Source organism: Pseudophryne corroboree, chromosome 2, assembly GCF_028390025.1.
Source record: "Pseudophryne corroboree isolate aPseCor3 chromosome 2, aPseCor3.hap2, whole genome shotgun sequence".
Taxonomy (NCBI): Eukaryota; Metazoa; Chordata; class Amphibia; order Anura; family Myobatrachidae; genus Pseudophryne; species Pseudophryne corroboree.
Window position 1 is genome coordinate 448,604,497 of NC_086445.1, and position 21,746 is coordinate 448,626,242.

General features: G+C 47.4%; 1 protein-coding gene across 2 annotated transcripts in view; it reads right to left on the reverse strand.

Moving 5' to 3' along the window:
- The window catches only part of ANKFY1 (ankyrin repeat and FYVE domain containing 1), a 249,891-nt gene that overhangs the window by 13,719 nt on the left and 214,426 nt on the right, over nucleotides 1-21,746 (reverse strand). For both annotated transcript variants that reach the window (XM_063953705.1, XM_063953704.1), the window contains exons 18-22: nucleotides 16,857-17,057; nucleotides 16,212-16,388; nucleotides 15,829-15,976; nucleotides 14,788-14,878; nucleotides 7,305-7,429 (exon numbers count right to left, since the gene is read on the reverse strand). In XM_063953705.1, the coding sequence (XP_063809775.1) occupies nucleotides 7,305-7,429; nucleotides 14,788-14,878; nucleotides 15,829-15,976; nucleotides 16,212-16,388; nucleotides 16,857-17,057 (742 nt within the window). The remainder of the gene's footprint in view (nucleotides 1-7,304; nucleotides 7,430-14,787; nucleotides 14,879-15,828; nucleotides 15,977-16,211; nucleotides 16,389-16,856; nucleotides 17,058-21,746) is intronic.

The following is a 21,746-nucleotide window of genomic DNA, read 5'->3' on the forward strand; positions in this document are numbered from 1 at the left end:
ATAAGCAGAACACCTTTCAAAAACGTCTGGACCTCAGGGAGAGAAGCCAATTGTTTTTGAAAGAAAATGGACAAGGCCGAAATTGGGACTTTTATGGAGCTCAGACGTAGGCCCACATCCACACCTGCCTGCAGAAAAAGCAGGAAACGTCCCAGGTGAAATTCCACCGCAGAATAAGTTCTGCTCTCACACCAAGAGACATATTTTCTTCCAAATACGGTGGTAATGTTTAGACGTTACCCCCTTCCTGGCTTGAATCATAGTCAGGATAACTTTGTTAGGGATCCCTCTTCTGGCTAGAATCAGCCGTTCAACTTCCATGCTGTCAAATGTAGTCGCGGTAAGTCCTGATAAATGAATGGGCCCTGTTGCAGAAGAGCCTCGTGAAGAGGTAGAGGCCACGGATCTTCGAGGAGCATCTCCAGAAGGTCCGCGTACCAGGCGCTTCTTGGCCAGTACGGAGCAATGAGTATTGCTTGAACCTTTTCCTTTTTAATTCTTTTGAAAATTCTTGGGATCAGAGGAAGTGGAGGAAACACGTACACCATCTGATAGACCCATTCAGTCGTCAGAGCGTCTACCGCCACTGCCTGCGGGTCTCTGGAACAATACCGCTCGAGCTTCTTGTTGAGACAAGAGGCCATCATGTCGATTTGTGGATATCCCCACTGACACGTCAAGCACCTGAACACTTCCGGGTGAAGGCCCCACTCACCCAGGTGCAGGTCGTGTCTGCTGAGGAGGTCTGCTTCCCAGTTGTCTACTCCCGGAATCAAGACCGCTGACAATGCCACAGCATTTTTTTCTGCCCAGAGAAGAATTCTTGACACCTCTGACATTGCTGCTCTGCTTTTCGTTCCGCCCTGTCGGTTTATGTACGTCACTGCAGTCACATTGTCCGACTGGTCCTGAATGGCCCAATCGTGAAGATGATAAGAGGTCTGCAGAAGAGCGTTGTATATGGCCCTGAGTTCCATAATGTTGATTGGAAGGATGACTTCCTGACTTGACCATCTTGCTTGAAACTGCACCCCCTGGGCGACTGCTCCCCAACCTCTGAGGCTTGCGTCGATGGTTAACAGGATCCAGTCCTGAATTCCAAACCTTCGACCCTCGACGAGGCGAGTAATCTGTAGCCACCACAGAAGGGAGATCCTGGCTTTTGGCGACAGACGGATCCTCTGGTGCATGTGAAGATGCGATCCGGACCATTTGTCCAACAGATCGAGCTGGGTCTTGCGTGAAACCTTCCGTATTGAAGCGCATCGTAAGAAGCCACCATTTTCCCCAGCAGGCGAATGCATAGATGCACCAATATCCGGGTTGGCTTCAGGACATCCCGAACCAATCGACTGTATAACCAATGCCTTTTCCAATGGAAGGAACACTTTCTGCAACTCCGTTTCCACTACCATTCCCAGGAATGGGAGCCTCCGTGTTGGAAGTGGGTGAGATTTTGGAAGGTTCAGAATCCACCCGAGATCCTGAAGTAGTTGGGTTGTGAGGTCAATGCTGTCCAGCAACCTCTCCCTGGACAGCGCCTTTATCAGAAGATCGTCCAGGTACGGAATTATGTTCACTCCCTGCTTGCGGAGTATACACATCATCTCTGCCATCACTTTGGTGAACACCCTCGGTGCCGTGGGGACCAAATGGCAGGGCCTAGAACTGGTAGTGACAGTCCTGCAGTGCAAACCGTCCGGTTTCGGTACTACAAACAAGTTGGAATAGTACCCCTTCTTGTGAAGATGAGGTGGAACTGGAACAATGACTTGAGTCTGTACCAGTTTTTGGATGGACTGCTATAAAGTTATACTTGCCTCTTGTGAGGCTGGTAAGCCTGATTTGAAGAATCTGTGAGGTAGGAACTCTTGGAACTCCAGTCTGTAGCCCTGGGAAATAAGATCTATGACCCAGGGATTCCGGCATGAACTTGACCAGATGTGACTGATGAATTTTAGTCGGGCTCCCACCTGACAGTCCTCCAGGCATCGCGGTCCACCGTCATGCTGAAGGCTTTGAGGAAGCAGAGCCTGAGCTCTGTTGCTGAGCACCTGCAGTTGCTGGTCTGCATGGTTTACCTTTTGCGCCTCTGAAGGCCGTCGAAGCACCTCTGGATTTTTCCTTAAACTTGGCTGTCCGAAAGGACTGTAAATTTGAAGCTGAATAAGCTTTTCTGGCTGGGGGAACTGCGGAAGGAAGATACGTAGATTTACCCGCAAGTAGCTTTGGAGATCCATTTGTCTAGTTTGTCTCCAAACAAGGCCTCTTCTGTGAATGGTAGGCCTTCCACGCCTTTCCTGGAGTCCGCATCAGCAGTCCACTGGCGTAGCCACAAGCCCCTGCGTGCCGACACTGCCATAGCAGGGGTGCGTGCATTAAGCAAACCAATCTCTTTTATGGCTTCCACCATAAAGTTCGCAGAGTCCTGTATATGCTGCATGAGTAAAACATCTCCCATAGACAAGGAATCTAACCCCTCAATAAGCTTACCTGACCATTTAGCAATGGCTTTTGTGATCCACGCACATGCAATAGTGGGTCTCTGGGCCACCCCAGCAGCTGTGTACAATGATTTGAGTGTGGTCTCAATTTTACGATCAGCTGTATCTTTTAGGGAGGCTGCACCAGGGACAGGCAATACAATTTTTTGTGACAGCCTAGAGACTGATGCGTCCATTATCGGTGGATTTTCCCATTTTTTCCTATCCTCAGAGGAAAAGGAAAAGATGAGAGCAACCTTTTAGGGATTTTAAATTTCTTATGAGGATTAACCCACGGTTCTGAATTTGAGAAAATTCTCCAAATCCACCACACCCTCCTCCATGTCTGACACGCCAGAGTCAGACTGCAGGATATGGGCCAGAGATCGTTTTTGCTGACAAATGGGAGTGGACTGAGACGCAGGTTTGGGGACTGAGTCTCTATTCATAAACTCATCCACAGTCTGTCTTAAGTATTGTGTCTCTTTCTCATTGCGGGATAGCTTTGTAAAAATATTTGAGATCATTCCTTTAATGGAATTAACCCACTCTGGTTCAGCCCCGCTATTCTGGGAAGGTGCACTGCCCTGAGTTCCCAATAGTGAGCCCCCTGGTGAAGAGGAACACTCCGCTGTACAATTAACACACTGTTTGCCTGACATAATGTAAATGTGACAGCACACACACACACACACACACACACACACACACACACACACACACACACACACACACACACAGGAAAAGGTTAAGCACAATTAACCCACAAAGAGCCTTTCAGGGAGAGACAGTATTTTGAAGCCAGCCCCCACCGTGCCCTTATCCGCTAATGCCAAGCTTAGTCGGGTCGCAGACTAAGTACCCTGATAGGGGACTTAGTACACTAATAATTGCTCCCCCCCTGCTATGACCCCCTGGTACGGCTGAGGAGTCTCTCCGGAGGAGCTGCGCGTCCCTGTCAGTCAGCGTCTGTGTCCACTGCAGACGGAAAATGGCGCTGGTGAGCTGCTGGATATGCTCCTAGTGAAGGCCCCGCCCCTTCAATGGCGCGCGGTCTTCCCGTTTTTTTTTATACTGGTGGAGGTAATCTGGTGCTTAAAATGGAGAGAAAACCGTTGTAAAGACTTTTTGCCAGTGTGGGTTTTGTGTACAGTGTACTGAGACGCAGCTGTGTACAATGTCTGTAGATGCATTCCGCTCCGGTTAGAAGCCGTGCGTCTCCGTACCCTCACGCCGCCATAATGGCCGCCAACCAGCTAGTCGGGACGCCGGCTTAGTACTCACCACTCTTCTTACTTCTGGCTCTGTTAGGGGTGGCGGCGTGCTGCGGAAATATACGCTCGCCGTGGTGGGGCTTACGAATAGTTCCCTCAGGAGCTCAGTGTCCTGTCAGTGGGGAACGGGACCATTAACCCTTCAAGAGGTTGGGCCGTGCCCCCCCCCTCCTAAGTTCCACGAAGCAGGCAGGCTGGTGCCAACCAGCCCTGCCTGAAAATAGCAAACACATAAATGCAGAAAACTCTTCAGGAGCTTCCATAAACGTGACCGCCTCCTCCGGGCACATTTTCTAAACTGAGTCTGGTAGGAGGGGCATAGAGGGAGGAGCCAGCCCACACTATCAAACTCTTAGGGGGAGATTCAAATGTTTGAACAATCGGTTGGGTGTCTGTTTTTTCCTGTCTATTAGATAGGAAAAAACAGACTCCCAACTGACTTTTCAAACATTTGAATCTCCCCCTTAAAGTGCCCATGGCTCCTAGTGGACCAGTCTATACCCCATGGTACTAAATGGAACCCCAGTATCCTCTAGGACGTAAGAGAAATAGAGCTTTGGCATATCTATAATGGGTGCAGTCTGTGCGGTACACATGGCCCCCTGGGTCCAGGTGTGCCCACACTGCACCAATGTTTAATTACTTCTCTGCAGTACCACGTCGTGGAATCAGAAATCACCCAAAAAAAAGCAGGGCGACCATTTTACCAGTGTGCATGTGTAGTGGAGAATGGACATCAGTAACATGGTGGGCACCATGTTTCCGGAGACCTGCGCATTGGTAAAACAATTCTGTTCCAACAATTTGTGATCCAAAGTATTTATAGAGCTGCATATTATACTAAATAATTCAAAGAACAAACTGAGCAGTATGTACTGTATACTCCAGTAAAAAGCATTTGCACACAGTCCAGGCATGTGTTATAGCAATAGCACTCTCCTGAATTTATTATTTTATATAATAATACGTGCTGTAATCATCTCCTATATATGAGCCCAAGTCTGTGACTCTGTGACTGGCCATAACGCTGGGCGGAGTCACAGATGTGGGATAATCAGAGTCACTCCCGCTCCCCACCTGAGCCTCGGCGCCTCTCCCCTGCCGCCTGCCCCAGCGAGGAGAGAGGCAACCCCCGCTCCTATTGCCGCCACAGCCCTCCGTCCGGTCCTCCCGGTACAGCCTGGAGGGGTGGGGGGGGGGGGGGGGGGGGGGAGACATGTGCCTGGCCGGGGGAGATGTGCGGCTCATGCGGCAGTGGGGGCAGCGCACACTGGTGTGCTCCCCGGCTGACGAGGGAGATAAGCTGGTGGGGGAAGTTGTGCAGCACAGCGGCTCAAGCACCAGCGGGGACAGCGCACACTGGTGTGCTCCCCGGCTGCCGAGGGAGATGTGCCTGGCGGTGGGGGGGGGGGGGGGGGGGGGGGGGGAGACGACACACACATGTGCCTGGCTGGGGGGAGATGTGCGGCTCATGCGGCAGCGCACACTGGTGTGCTCCCCGGCTGCCGAGGGAGATAAGCTGGCGGGGGAAGTTGTGCAGCACAGCGGCTCAAGCACCAGCGGGGACAGCGCACACTGGTGTGCTCCCCGGCTGGCGAGGGACACACCAGTGCTTCCCGCCAGGCGAGGGGGTCATTTGCCTGGCGGGAAGGGGGGGGGGGGGGGCGGCAGATGTGCCTGGCTGGGGGGGGGGAGGGGGAAAATGTGCCTGGGGGGAGATGTGCCTGCCTGGGGGGGGAGATGTGCCTGGCAGGGGGGACATGTGCCTGTCTGGGGGGGGGGGGGGGAGGAGGACATGTGCCTGCCTGGGGGGGGGGGAGGAGATGTGCCTGTCTGGGGGGGGGGGGGGAAGGGGGCGGTGATGTGCCTGCCTGGGGGGGGGGGGGGGAGAGATGTACCCGCCCCTCAACCACCCGCACCGCCTCCGGACCGCCTCCCCCATCTGCCGCACCCCCGCACCTGTCCCTCCCCGACGCGCATCGCTTCTGGACCCCCTACCCCACCCGCAGCGCACTCTGCCCCTTCACCAACCGCAGCACCTCCTGACCCCCTACCCCACCCGCACAGCCCCGCTGCTCCTCCCGACCCCCTCCTCCATCTGCCACCCCCCCCCACCTGCCCCTCCCCCACGCGCACTCGCACCTTCACCACCTCCTGACCCCCCCCCCCCCCTACGCGCGCATCACTTCCGGACCCCCTACCCCACCTGCGGCGCACTCGCCCCTTCCCCACCTGCAGCGCCTCCGGAACCCCATCCACCAGATCCCCATACCTGCCCCTCCCCTACCCGCAGCAACCCCGCCCCTCCCCCACACATACCGCCTCCGGATCCCACTCCCCCGCACATCCCCACCCGCAGCGCCTCACGACACCCTCCCCCATCCGCGTTCCCCCCCACACCCACTGCATTCTGTACAGTGTGCCCTGCAGGCGCTGTTCACACCGTCGCAAGGGGCTACGCCCCCTTCATCATCCAACTCCCTTTCATTGTGCAACATTTAACCACTCACAAAACTAGGAATGCAGGTAATACTTCATATAATACATATATTGAACGGCGTACAGGGGTTAAGGGGGCGTAGCCCCTTACGACGGTGTGAAGAGCGCCCGTAGGGCGCGATGAAGCACCTAGTAAGTTATATTTGTCCTTTCTCTGTGAAGTTTCAAGGATAGTTATTGTTCAGTGTATTACCCTGGCTGTTGCTACTGTTTATGTTTAGTTAGTTATTATTTCATTTTTCTCACTTGATAGTTGCATGGGTTTGTCTCTATATATTTTTTGTTAGTGCCAAAAGTGGAGACATCAGAGGCTGGCTAGTTACCATGGTGAGCGGTGTGTGACGTGATCACACTGGTGCGTGATGATGCAGCCGCGCTCTCTCCCAGGGATGGCGTCAGTGTCATGGCACCTCCCAAGTGCCAATCTGTGAGATCCGCCACTGAAGCGTGATAGGGCATCTTTGCGTGGGTCGGGTGATGTGTCAGTGCTGAGGCGTTCATACACATCTGCTTGGAGGCACATTGGTGACGTCATACTAATGCACTTGGTCCTGGCAACCGAAAATGCTGTTTTGGTGTGTGTAAACATGTGGGGATCACGTTTCTATTTAAGGTGTGTTCACTTGCTGTACTATTGTCCCTGGGGAAAGTCTGTAACAAATAAGACTGAAACGACAGATCATGATGATGTAGCTCTTATGTCATGTCTACATTTGTCTACAAGTTCTTGCGAGTGCAGAACAATGTATATAATGTGGAAGGGAACTGATTATATTTCTTTACATTGGAGTAATTATGTGGAGCAGCCAAATCACCTGCGGGAACATACAGAACAACTGAAATGTAATATAAATACTCGAGAGGCGTTTGCCACAAATTTGCAGAATGATGATGGAAAATCACAAATACATCTTCTATCACAAGCAAAAGACACAAAAGATAACTATGATCATTCAGGCAGCGTTTTGCAGCTGGCTCAAGCAAATATTGAAAAGGTTTAGCTTCTGTAGGTTTGGATAGTCAGGAAAAGAAGGAACATTCTAATCACCTGTGTTTTCTTCTGAATCTGGTTTGTCAAGAGGGTATTCTGGCATACATTCCAGGAAGAGCTCAAAGATGGCTGCTGCATTTTCTTTCCCATAATGGCCTAAAATATGCATTGGTGATTGCCCTCTGTCAAATAAAATTATTATTATTATTAACAGTTTCTTATATAGCACAGCATATTCCGTTGCGCTTTACAATTAGAACAACAGTTATAGAACAAAACTGGGCAAAAACAGACAAAGGTAGGAAGGCCCTGCTCGCAAGCTTACAATCTATAGGGAAATAGACGTTATGGTAAGAACTTACCGTTGATAACGTGATTTCTCTTATGTCCACAGGTATCCATAGGATAACATTGGGATATGGTTGAGTGACAGCGGAAATGGCACCAACACGGTCACAAGCTTTCTGGCCTCCCAGGATGCATCGGGGCCTCACCATATAGTCCCGCCCACTGACTCAGTCAAATCAGTTCTTTCCACAGCGATTTAGGCAGGAGCATCAGGTAGAAACCTATTTTAGGTGATAAGAACACACATGCACACCCTTCCATACAAGAGGGAATAGGTTTTAGTGGTTGTCGAGATCCTCAAATCAGGTGCGTCAGGGAGGGATCCCTGTGGACATAAGAGAAATCACGTTATCAATGGTAAGTTCTTACCATAACGTCTATTTCTCTGGCTGGGTCCACAGGATTATCCACAGGATAACATTGGGATTCCCAAAGCCAATATTAGTGGTGGGGACGCTCCTGATTACACAGGAGGACCTTTCGCCCGAAGTCTGCATCATGAGAGGCAAAAGTATCCAAGGCATAATGTCTATTGAATGTGTTTATGGAAGACCATGTGGCTGCCTTACATATCTGTTCTGCTGAAGCACCCTGTCCTGCTGAAGCACCCTGCCCAAGAAAGACCTACCTTACGTGTAGAGTGTGCAGAGACATTAGCCGGAGTAGGGAGATCTGCATGAGAATAAGCTTCTGATATTTCCATTCGGAGCCATCTCGCCAGCGTCTGTTTACTAGCAGGCCATCCTCTTCTATGGAATCCGTAGAGGATGAAGAGAGAATCTGTTTTCCTGATGGCACTAGTACGATCTATGTAGATTCTTAAAGCTCGGACTACGTCCAGCGACGCTTCTCCCGCAGATAGTCCCGATACCTAGGGCAGTACGGATGGTGTAATGGTTAGCATTACTGCCTCACAGCACTGAGGTCATGGGTTCGATTACCACCATGGCTCTAACTGTGCGGAGTTTGTATATTCTCCCCGTACTTGGGTGGGTTTCCTCCGGGTACTCCGGTTTCCTCCCACAATCCAAAAATATACTGGTAGGTTAATTGGCTTCCAAACAAAAATTGACCCTAGTGTGAATGTGTCTGTGTGCACATGTGATAGGAAATATAGATTGTAAGCTCCACTGGGGCAGGGACTAATGTGCCAAAATATTCTCTGTAAAGCGCTGCGGAATATGTGAGCGCTATATAAATAACTGGTAATAACTGGTAATACCTGAAAAGCTGGGACTACAATCTCTTCATTCAGGTGAAACTTTGAAACCAACTTCGGAAGATAACCAGATCTCGTTCTGAGAACTGCTCTGTCTGGAAAAAAACTTAGGAAAGGAGACTTACACGATAACGCTCCTAAATCTGACACTCTTCTGGCTGACGCCATTGACAGTAGAAAAAGTACTTTAGCCGTTAACCATTTAAAATCTGCTCTCTTATGTGGTTCAAACGGAGGACCCTGGAGGAATTTAAGAACTAAATCCAAATCCCAAGGAGCTGCAGGAGGAAAAAATGGAGGTTGAATATGTACAACTCCCTGAAAGAAAGTACGTACATCCTGTAATTCAGCAACCTTTCGCTGAAACCATACAGTCAATGCTGATACGTGAACTCTCAAAGAAGCTACCTTCAGACCTTTATCCAATCCTGCTTGAAGGAAATCCAAAATCCTGGATACTTTGAAAGATCTTGGATTCAAACTTTTTTCAGTACACCAATGAATATAGGCTTGCCATATTCTATGATACACCCGAGCTGAAGAAGGCTTTCTTGCTCTAAGCATAGTTTGGATTACTTGTTTCGAAAACCCTCTAGCTTTTAAGATAGAGGTTTCAACAGCCACGCCGTCAAAGACAGGCGATCCAGATGACTCTGACAACAAGGACCCTGTATTAGCAGATCTGGACGTTGAGGGAGCAGTATCGGTGCTTCCACGGACATCCTCAATAGATTTGTGTACCAATGCCTTCTTGGCCAAGCTGGAGCTATTAGAATTATTGCTCCCTTTGCTTGCTTTATCTTTCTCACTACTCTGGGTAACAGAGATATCGGAGGGAACAGATATGCCAGATGAAATTTCCATTCTACTGACAGTGCGTCTACAAGGACCGCTCCTGGGTCCCTTGTTCTCGATCCGTACTTTGGAACTTTGTTGTTTAGACGAGACGCCATGAGGTCTATCTCGGGTAGACCCCATCTGTTCACTATTGATCCCTAGAGCGTAGCGCTGTTGCACTCGATGTTCGGCGCATCAATACACTGTTTGTAGTCTCCACCAATACAGTGTAGCTGTGTCCGGACCCCCCTAGTAAGAGGAAATCCATAGACTTACCGCCCCCCCCATGCTCCGGCCACAGCCTGGTTACGTCTGCTGGACCTGCTAGAATATCGGACACAGACGCCCGTCGAGACAGCACTATACCGCGAAGGTAAGCGTTGTTGCGACCCGGTGGGGAGTTGTCGGAGCGACTCTTTCCAGTATGCGTTTAAGACTCTGTTAGGAAAAGTCGCTCGAAAAAAACCTAGTAAGTCTATAAAAATAAAATAATAAAAGCTTCAGGCTGCTCTATCTCAGCAGCCCTGTGACCATGGTCCGGCTTCCTGCCGCACCAAGCAAAAAACTGATTTGACTGAGTCAGTGGGCGGGACTATATGGTGAGGCCCCGATGCATCCTGGGAGGCCAGAAAGCTCGTGACCGTGTTGGTGCCATTTCCGCTGTCGCTCAACCATATCCCAATGTTATCCTGTGGATAATCCTGTGGACCCAGCCAGAGAAATAGGCATTGATACAAAAGGATAGATACTACCTATTGCATAATGGTCCATCAGATTGCTAGGTTCTTAATGGGTTGTATGATATGATCACCCAGCAATGTTGGACGACAAAATATGTGAGGTTGTGTGTACTGTACAGAGAGGATGTAATTAGATAGGGAAGCATTAAAGGTTATGTGGGTGGGTCTGGAATTTGATAGGCTTGTCTGAAGAGGTGAGTTTTCAGGGAACGTTTAAAGGTTTGGAGACTAGAGGTGAGTCTTATTGTGCGTGGGAGGGCATTCAACAGAGTGGGAGAAGCCCAGATAAAGTCCTGTAATTTTGAGTGGGAACAAGTAATACATGTGGATGAGAGACGTAGATCTTGTGCAGAGCGGAGAGGTCTGGTAGGAATATATTTTGAGAAGAGTGAAGAGATGTATGATGGTGCAGTTTGTTTAATAGTCTTATATGTAAGTAAAAGTTATATTTAACACAGTAGAATAGAATACCGGTAACCAATGGAGGGACTGACAGAACGGATCAGTAGACTAAGAACGTCTGGCAAGGAAGATTAGCCTTACAGCTGCATTTAAAATGGATTGTAGTGGTGAGAGCCTATGTTTGGGAAGACCAGTAAGGAGACTATTACAATAATCAGTGCGGGAGATAATGAGAGCATGGATTAGAGTTTTTGCAGTGTCTTGTGTAAGATAAGGACGTATTTTGGATATTTTTTTAGGTGAATGTAACATGATTTAGAGACAGATTGAATGTGTGGACAGTTCAGAGTCAAGGGTGACACCTAGACATTGAGCTTGTGGGGTAGGGTCGATAGTCGCATTGTCAACCGTTATGGAGATATCAGGTTGGTAACTACTCTTGGCTGGTGGGAAAATAATTCTGTTTTGGATATATTGAGTTTGAGGTGGCAAGATGACATCCAAGATGAAGACAGGCATTCAGCAACACAAACCAATACAGATGGTGATAAATCTGGGGGCGATAGGTAGATAAGAGTATCATCAGCGTACAAATGATACTGAAATCCAAAGGAGCTGATTAGTTTACCAAGAGATGAGGTATAGATTAATAAAAGCAGAGGACCTAAGAGTGTTGCGATACTCCAACTGATAGAGGTAGAAAAAAGGAGGTTGATTCAGAGAAGTGAACACTGAAAGAGCGATTAGATAGGTAGGAAGAGAACCAAGAAAGGACTGTGTCCTGAAGACCTAGTAATTGTAGTGTTTGTATGAGAAGAGAGTGGTCAACAGTGTCAAAACCAGCAGTGAGATCTAGAAGAATAAGAAGTGTGTTATGGCCTTTCGATCTAGCAGTAACCAGATCATTCACTACTTTGGTCAGTGCCGTCTCTATGGAGTGTTGGGCACGAAAGCCTGACTGAAGTGGGTCCAGTAAGTTGTGGGAGTTAAGTGTGTAAAATCAATACATTATTATTTGTGTTGATAGTTACATTTAAAAGTTTTTTTATTTTCATTCCCAAAATGATTTATCTATTTCACACCACACAATGTTTTAAAGGTTTTTACCATTATTACCTGTTTAAGCCTTATAGAACTGACAATTACCACTGCAGGTGCTCCACTTATTATATTAACTGGAATTGAAGCCTAGGCTCTGAGATTTATCTTAAAATCTACAGGCAAAGGGGTAAATCCTATTAGCCGTGATGATTTTGAGGGAGGGGCACTGTTGCAGCGGCCGCACCATAAGGCTCTGAGCAATTTTGTGCAAATTGGGGCTGACCCATGAAGGGTGTGCGATCGGGTGCAGTTACCGGCGTTAAAACGGCACATTACACCATTTGCAGTGAATAGGATCGACCCCACATTATCTTAAAACAGACCTGCCCTGAGGTCTATTGTCGCTTCCCAGCTGAAATAGTCTTCAAAAGGTATTGTAACCAGACCACGGGGGTGGCAGTCTCCCTGCTGCCAGAGCTCTTGCGCTCAGCTTTTTGATATGACCCCTGGGTCAGAACATTGGCACAGTTTATGAAAATCCTATCAACTCTGCAGTAAAAGGGAGTGGAGATGCTGATCTCTGGTCTCCATACATTGATTTAAATGTATTATGGCGGCACTATACCGAGGCAAAGCAGAAAGGGACAACGACAAGATATATGAACATCTTGCCTGTCGAAGTGGGGGAGCAAAAGCTCCCCACTCTGGCGATGTCCCCCTGAGCTCCCCTTGCGCATGTGCGATATCTCGCTACTCACGCGAGATCCCCAGCGCAGTCTGGAGCCAGCACCAGCCACAGGTAGGGACAGCTCTGTCCCTGCTGTGGTGAATGGGCATCGACAGCTGCAGGTGTCGAAACCGTCAGCGCTGCTGACCGTTCATACACTGGCGCATATCGGCCTGCTATCTTTTAGATAGCAGCGCTGCTATGGACAGGGTCGCATGTCACTGTGCCCTCACCACAGGCTTCATACATGGCGGAGAAGCGGTATAGCACATATAACGTGCGCTAATACCACTTCTCCCCATATCACCCCTTCATACATTTGCCCCATTATGCACAGGTGCACTATACTGACACTGTCATACATAAGATATTTTATAGAAATGAATCCTTAAGTAGTGTTCTTCAAATTAAAATCTGTCAAACAGCATGTTGGGGTGAGATGGAAAGATCCAAACACAATTTATTTCTTTTTTTACATGTGTAGAATGTGACACATTTTTTCCATAACATTACAATAAAACCCTCTATTTGGATTAAATAGTAAGGAAGGGGAGAAGTATAAATAGGAGAATGTAACCACAATCTTATAAATGAAGATCTACTATTTACAGTGATAACAAGTGGGTATCATCATTTGGGGGGGTTTGCTCTATCTATGTGGGCTGTAGTAATGGTGTGAGCTTACTTGTAAGGTCTGAGGGGAGAAGAATGTACACATTATACAGTATATGATTATTGTTCTAACATGAGCTTAGATCACATTCTATAACATGAGATTAGAACATATGCGCTAAAACAGGAGGAATTTTTGAGTTCTAACCAGAATCACAGCCACAGAGTATCCTTCATCCAGATGGGTTTTGGTGACAAGATCACATAAAAGATGCCACCAAAATATCCCCTAGGCTCTGCATTAGTAAAACATTCTCTCTCTTTGCTTCTAATCAATGGACAGGCAGAAAAACTGCTGATAATGATTTCCAAATTAATGTCCAAATCCAGGAACTGTCACTGATGCTCAGTACATAAAAGCGTAACGAGGCCCAAAAATCCAAAGCATAGTTCCTTTGTGCGTAGTGACAGTTCTATTAGGGCCTATGCCCTATTAGAGACAATAAAAATGGGACAAAATGGAAAAAACATGTTGCACTGTAGTGTGGCAGATTATAGATGTTTACAGTTTTGGAAGTTCATGTAGCAAAGCTTGGACAGAGATAAAGTACCAACCAATCAGCTCCTCATTTTTCAAACACAGCCTGTAACATGACATGATTTGTTGGTACTGTAACTCTCTTCACTTTATCACTCTCCAACCTTTGATACATATTCCACATATTTTGAAATGGATGTGTAATAGCTGCATTCTAAATTTCAGTGTGTAAAAACTAAGCTGCCCAGTAATTGTTTGCTACATGCAAAAGCGGCCCATGTTTTTCCTGCATGTAAAACACAATAAATGCATTTACACCCCTTACAATGCATATTCCAGGAGCAAACTGCTCCTTTTACAGATTTACTTCTAACTACATAAACCCAAACATTTCTAATACTTGACAGGGGTATAATATTAGCTGCAATTTTTTTTTTTTACTATGAATAAAAGGGGGCTTTCACAATGTTTTTTTTTTTTTCGGGTTATCCAATTACACCCCATTTTTTATGCTCAAAGAAGTTGTTTTTTTCGTGAAAACACACAGGGTGCATGATAAGTGGGAATCCTATGTATTTTCGCAGCCCCGACTGGGAAAAAAGGTAGTCTTATCACAGATTTCGTAATTTTCACCATCTGGCCCAATTCGACAGCCCTGTGTGAGGTAATTAGCCATGGTAACTTACCACGGCTAGTAGGATACCGCCCTAAAGGGCCCTACAGACATGCCGATCCGCCACCGAGGTGCCCAACGGCCGACCCGGCGGCAGTGAAGTTTCTTCACTCCCCCAGTCACGTGGCTCCATTGAAGTGCAGGCAAATATGGACGAGATCGTCCATATTGGCCTGCATGCACAGCCGACGGGGGACCAGCGATGAACGAGCGCGGGGCCGCGCATTGTTCATCGCTGGAGCCTCCACACTGAAAGATATGAACGAGTTCTCGTTCATTTATGAACGAGATCGTTCATATCTTTCAAACAAATCGGCATGTGTGTAGGGCCTATTAGAGTAATAACCTCTTTAATTACTGCAAACATTGCTGTAATGCCATTCAAGAGGTGCTGAAAGCTCACCTTAAGTTAAGCGCCTCTGCATCAATATTACATTCTGTTAATAGGCAACGGATATTGTTTAAACGACCGTGCATTACTGCAAGATGAAGAGCTGGAAAAAAAAAAACCAGACAAAAGAACAAGACATATAATGTACCGTGATGTATATGATTTAATTGGACATATTCGGTCACAGAGTTGAAAATGGTTTAATAACATTACTTATTTTAGCTAGTAGATCGACAGGATGGCTTACAAGCAATTTTCTTTAAGCTGCAAAAATAGGAGGTGTACACACAATACTGATTACTGTGATATTGGTTGATTACAAGGCAGGAACCTTTGTAACCCAAAGTAAGATTAACAGATATAAACTACAATTCCTACCATAAGCTATAGTCTCACCAATGCTGTCAGAGGGCAAAAAACACTGGGCCTACAGCGCTACTGGATTTCCCACTAGACACGTGCCTAGGGGTGCCCCTAGGTGGGGGAAGCACACTAGTCATAATGATCACAGCTATCCGGTGCTCCAGTTCAGCCACAGCTATTTAGACATAAGAAAAAAAAAAAAAAGACTACATCTCCCCTGATGTAACAGGGGAGAGGTCTCAGGAGTGGGCACACGTGCAGTCCAGGAGAGTGGTAAATTAGGTTTGTATCGGGGATAGGCTCGGCGGCGGCGTTTATATTTGGTAGGATTTGTGGTCTGTGTATAAACAGGGATAAGCCCTTACTTTATACCTAACACACATTCCGTTAGGGCACATTAACCTAGATATTCAAGTATCTTAACTTACTATTACGGTCACAGTGGGACAATCTAAGATTTGTTGAAACAATTTATCTGTTAGATTGGTTGTCCAAATAGAGGTACCTGGATTGACATGTCACTGGAATTCCACGACTAGTATTTGGTATACAGTTGCAGATCTCTACATCACATGCTTAGTGTATAGTATGTTACACAGACCTCACATAAAAATACTATACATAAACTGTAAAATGTATTTAAAAAAAAAAAAAATACATATATTAAATAAGACTGCCTTTACTGGTTACCATTATTGCCATTTTCATCTGCGGCTCCAAAATCGACCAAATTCTCTAGAAGTACAGAACAGATAGTGGGTAGGTCTTGTTGTGCTGCTAGGTGAAGGGCGGTTTGCCGATGCTTGGTCAATTCATTCACGCTGGCACCAGCCAGGAGCTGCAATAGGAGTATCATTAGTATTACTGTACATTACACTACCAAAATGCAATCATAATTTAGTACTGTACTACAACTATTCGTCTCAATTTATTTCCAATGAATGGTCTCTAATGTGTGATCAAGGCTACCTCCTAAAAGGTTGCTATACCGAAAACAATACAGGTTCCCTAACAGACCTACAAGATGTGTAAGGGTAATAACAGATGTGCCGGAGGATACAGATCTTACATACCAAGTTACGGACAATAATTTCCGATCCTGCTTGTACAGCCAGATGCAGTGGGGTTAACTTGGAGGCATCTTGCACTCTTGAGTTGACATTGGCCTGCACACTGATCAGAAACAGCACACTCTCAATGTCAGAGTTCTGCACTGCAACATGCAGGAAATTCCTTCCTTTGTTATCCACCTAAGCAAGTGAGAAATAACCATGTTAAATAACAAATACATCATTTCAATTGACAAATGTAATCTCAGGAATGTACACACACTGCACAAATAGTAGTTCAATTAAAGCCTTGGGCTCAAAAGTCACGTCTAAAACCAGCCACAAACTACCATGATGTGCGATAAGGATAGGAAGGGAGGGTAAGAGAGGGCATTCTACCAGTCAAACCAACAAGTTACAGGTAAGCTGAATGGCTGAAGATCTACATTTCTAGGACTAGTACAATTTGGCCACTGACAGCGATTCCGTTGCTTTATCTCTTTTTGTTGACTTTTTTTATGCTGGTTTGATCTGGTATACATGGATAAAATGATAGAGGTAGAATTTGGGAGATGAATCTTTACCACGGATTAGGGTTTGGCTAGCTATGACTGGGAATGGGTCAATAAAATGGTTGTTTTATGTAATCATATAACTAAGAGCTCTTACCTGTTCAGCTGCTCCAGGCTCCCGTTTTAATATCGCCTCTGCAGCTTTGTTATTTTTAAAAGTCATGGCACATGCAAAAGGCGTCATACCCTGTCTGTCCCTCACATTCAGCCTGATATCAGGGTGTGAAATCATTAACTGGATAATTACACGGTGCTGGTTGCTGATCGCAATGTGGATTGGAGTTCTTCCCTCTGCATCCTAGGGAAAAAGAATTGGGACTTCATCTTACATTAATATAACATCAATCATGTATGATAGGAGCTAAACTCACAATGTTATATATCACAAAACCATATTGTATAGTATAAGGGGCATGCCGACTAACAGGAACCATTCCATGTCCATGATACGAGTGGTAATAGGACCTGTGGCGAGCGCAGCAAGCCCACAAGGGGCTCTGTTGCCCTCACAATCCAACTCCCCCCCCCCCTTCCCCAACCCTTGCAGGCATTTTGTGGTGCGATCCCGGTGTCGGTATGCTGACCGCCAGGATCCCCACCCACCAGTCTCACGGCCCCAACCCAGTAAATAAAGAGAGGATTTTGGTACTTACCGATAAATCCATTTCTCTGAATCCTCTAGGGGACACTGGAGTCCTATACAGTAGGGGTGTGAAGCTTGCAACCGGAGGTGTGGCACAATCTAAAATTAGCATTGTCTGCACAGCCGGCTCCTCCCCCTTCACATCCCTACTCCCTCAGTTTGGAAAATTTGACCGAGAGAATAGGACATGACACTATAGCACATGGCGAGGAACCGAACCGTACAACCTACCAAACAGCATCCAAGAAACTCTTAACTGAAAAACGAACGCTGTTTGTACAAACTTTTTTTTTTTTTTTTTGAACAGGAAGATTGAACGCAGCAGGTTGACAGCACCGAGGCGGGCGTCCAGTGTCCCCTAGAGGATTTAGAGAAATTGGTTTATCGGTAAGTACCAAAATCCTCTTTTCTCTTTCATCCACTAGGGGACACTGGAGTCCTATACAGTAGGGGACGTCCCAAAGTTATCCCCCAGGGAGGGAGTGCTGTCGGTGACCTGCAAAACTAAACGTCCGAACTTAAGAGTCTCCGGACGCAAAGGTATCAAACTTGTAAAATTTTGCGAACGTGTGGGCTGAGGACCACGTCGCCGCTCTGGAAAGTTGAGTAATGGAAGCACCTCTGGCAGCCGCCCCTGAGGCACCCACTGATCGGGTGGTATGAGCACCCGTCTGAACCGAAACCTGTTTTCCACAGGAAATATAAGGTTGCCGAATGGCAAGTCTAATCCATCGAGACAAAGACTGCTTAGATGCTGGCCAACCCTTCATTGGCCCATCATTAAGACAAACAAAAGGTCAGACCTTCTGAAAGACGACGTAACCTGTACGTATACCCGTAAAGCTCGGACAACAGCCAAGTACACGTCCCCATCTGCGAGATCCTGAAAAGATGGTACCACAATTGTCTGGTTTACGTGAAACCCCGAAACAACCCTAGGAAGAAAAACTGCTCTTGTACGGAGTTCCGCCCTATTCTCATGAAAAATTAAAAAGGGACTCTTACACGATAAGGTTCCCAACCCAGTAACCCGCCTGGCCGAAGCCAAGGCAAGCATTAATGTGACCGTCCAAGAGAGATATTTCAGGTATGTTCTTACTAACGGCCCAAAAGTTGGGATCACAAAAATTCCAATCTCAAATTTATGTCCCAAGGCGCAGTGGAAGGACGAAAAAGGGGTTTGGTCCTCCGAACCCCCTGCAAAAAGGATTGAACCTCTGGCAAGGATGCTAACCACCTTTGAAATTGGATGGAGAGAACCGAAACTTGAGCCTTCAGAGAGCCCAGCCTCAGTCCTACCTCCAGACCGGCCGAAAGGAAAAGTAGAAGTCTGGATAAGTGGAAGTCCGTCGAATTCCACCAACGTTCCTGACACCAGTCCATGGTTTCAATAGCCACGCCGTTAAACGCAGCCTGTTCAGGGCTGGGTGTTGGAACGGTCCCTGAGATCGCAGGTCCTCTCTCTGACGTAACCATCAAGGATCTTCCGCTAGTAACCCTCGCAGGTCTGAGTACCAACTCCTGCGGGGCCAATCTGTTGCGGTTAGAACCGCCTACACTCGCTCTTTGTCACAACTGAGGGCCTGAGCTGACGGAAGGCAGCCTCAGTTGTAGGGGCTGAGATGTACCGGAACCTGGGAGGTTGTATCAGACCCCTGGACATGTAAGTAACATGAAGAGAAACCGCCCGAAGGCGTGACCACGACAACTTGAGTAAAAGTCAATGATATTTATTTATGACAAACTCCATGCATCACAGTAGCAGTAAAAAGTAACATAAAAATCAGCAGAGAAATAATAATACAGTTCCTGGGTACTACAGGGTGGCAGGGGCCACAGAGCTCTGGTGGTATGAGACAGTTCTTATTATCTGCAAGTTGGAAAGTCCTTACCAGGCTCAACTGTAGCAATGAGGAAAGCCCAGGGTCGTACCAGCTGGTGTTCCAGGGAAAGCTGGACTGCTGTAGATAAAATGCTGCTGTGGGTACTGGTTAGAACCAGACAGGTGTTGGCACGGAGTGGATACTGGCTGGAACCAGTTAAATAATAAATAAAGCTTGAGAGCGATGCAATGTAGATGAAATGTAGAATTTGAGAGCGGAGAAATAATAATACCGGTGGAGAGTGGTAAACTGCAGAAAGGACACCGGCCCTTTAAGAGAAGCTGTACACTGCTGGAAGCTAAGCTGGAAGCAGGTGATGTTGTAGCTGGAAACAGGTGAGTCCAGAATGGATCGGAGAGTCAGGCTACACCGCAGATGGAATGCTGGTGCGGGTCTCTATAGCAGAAGTCTGGAGACAGGAGCTGGAACCTGGAAGACATTCACAGAAGAGAGACAAACTGGAACTAGGTTTGACAACCAAAGCACTGACGCCTTCCTTGCTCAGGCACAACCTATTTATACCTGCAGCAAGGAAGGCATTGGCTAGGCAATTATGCAAATTAATAATACTGACAACGGATTGGTAGGAATGATCAGCTGACAGAATCCAAGATGGCTGCGCCCATGCAGACACTTGGAGGGAAGTTTGGATTGTAATCCATGTGGTCTGGAAAACAGTAATGGCGGCGCCGGCCACCGGAGACAGGAGACGCCAGACTGACAGATGCACATCCGACCACGCGGACACAGCGGAGGCCGCGGCTGACGTAATCGCCACTCTAAATGCAGAAGCTCAGGGACGGCGGCGGAGGCCGCGGGAGACGCCATGCCAGATGTATAAGGCGTTACTGTGACTGCGTCCAGAGAGACAGGAGAGGATGCGGGAATGTGCACATCAGGATAACAGATGGGATCCGGTCCTGGAGCGCTGAGCCAGCCTTAGGAGGCATCTGATAGGTAAGAAATGGCGTCCAGATACCCGGATCGTGACAGCACCCCCCCCTTTAGGAGTGGCCCCAGGACACTTCTTTGGCTTTTGAGGAAACTTGGAATGGAATCTCCGGACCAAGGCAGGAGCATGGACATCAGAAGCATTGGTCCATGAACGTTCCTCAGGGCCATAACCCTTCCAGTCAATAAGATACTGAAGTTGACCGTAACGGTGCCGTGAGTCCAGGATCTTGGCTACTTCATACTCAACGCCTCGTTGAGTTTGGACTTTCGGAGTTGGAGGAAGTGAGGAATGAAACCGATTCAAGATTAGCGGTTTCAACAGGGAAACATGGAATGTCCTGGGTATCTTTAAGAAGGGAGGCAACTGGAGTCTGTAAGCAACAGGATTGATGACTTGATCAATTTTAAAAGGACCGATGTAGCAAGGTGCAAACTTCATACTGGGAACTCTTAACCTCAAATTCTTCGTGGATAACCATACCCGATCACCCACCTTGAGAGCAGGAACTGCTCGACGCTTCTTATCCGCAAACTTCTTGTACCTGAACGATGCCTTGAGCAGAGCTGATCGTACGCTCTTCCAGATATTGGCAAACTGATGCAAGGTGATATCCACTGCGGGAACAGAAGTTGCTGGAAGCGGTTGGAACTCAGGGACTTTAGGGTGGAATCCAAAGTTGGTGAAGAATGGTGTTGAAGAAGATGAAGAATGATACTGGTTGTTATGACAGAACTCGGCCCAGGGAAGTAATTGAACCCAGTCATCTTGAGAGGAGGACACATAGATGCGGAGGAAGGACTCCAAGTCCTGATTCACCCTCTCAGTTTGACCATTGGTCTGAGGATGGTAAGCCGTGGAAAACTTTAGCTTGACTTGGAGGGCTTGACATAAACTTCGCCAGAATTTGGCTGTGAATTGAACTCCTCGATCTGAGATAATTTCTTCTGGAAGACCGTGGAGTCGAAAGATCTCTTGTATGAATACTTGAGCCAACTTGGAAGCTGACGGAAGACCGGTGAGAGGAATGAAGTGTGCCATCTTGGTGAACCGGTCAACTACCACCCAGATGGTATTAAACTTGTTGCACATGGGCAAATCTGTAATAAAATCCATCGACAAATGGGTCCATGGTCGACGGGGAACAGATAGTGGAACCAGTTGCCCCGCAGGCGACTGGCGGGATACTTTATGTTGAGCACACTTTGGGCAAGATGCAATAAACTCCAAAACGTCCTTTTTCAGAGTTGGCCACCGATAAGACCTAGAGATAAACTCCAGGGTTTTTTGGATACCTGTATGTCCGGCAAAGCGGGAAGCATGGGCCCAATGCATGAGCTTCTTCCTTAGTGTCGGCTTAACAAAACTTTTCCCTGATGGGGGCGTAGAGTCCATCCCTACCGTGGAGAATGCCAACGGATTTATAATAGGATGCTTGTCTGAAGACTCATTTTCTTGCTCCCATGAGCGGGAAAGGGCATCGGCCTTGCGATTCTGAGAGCCCGGACA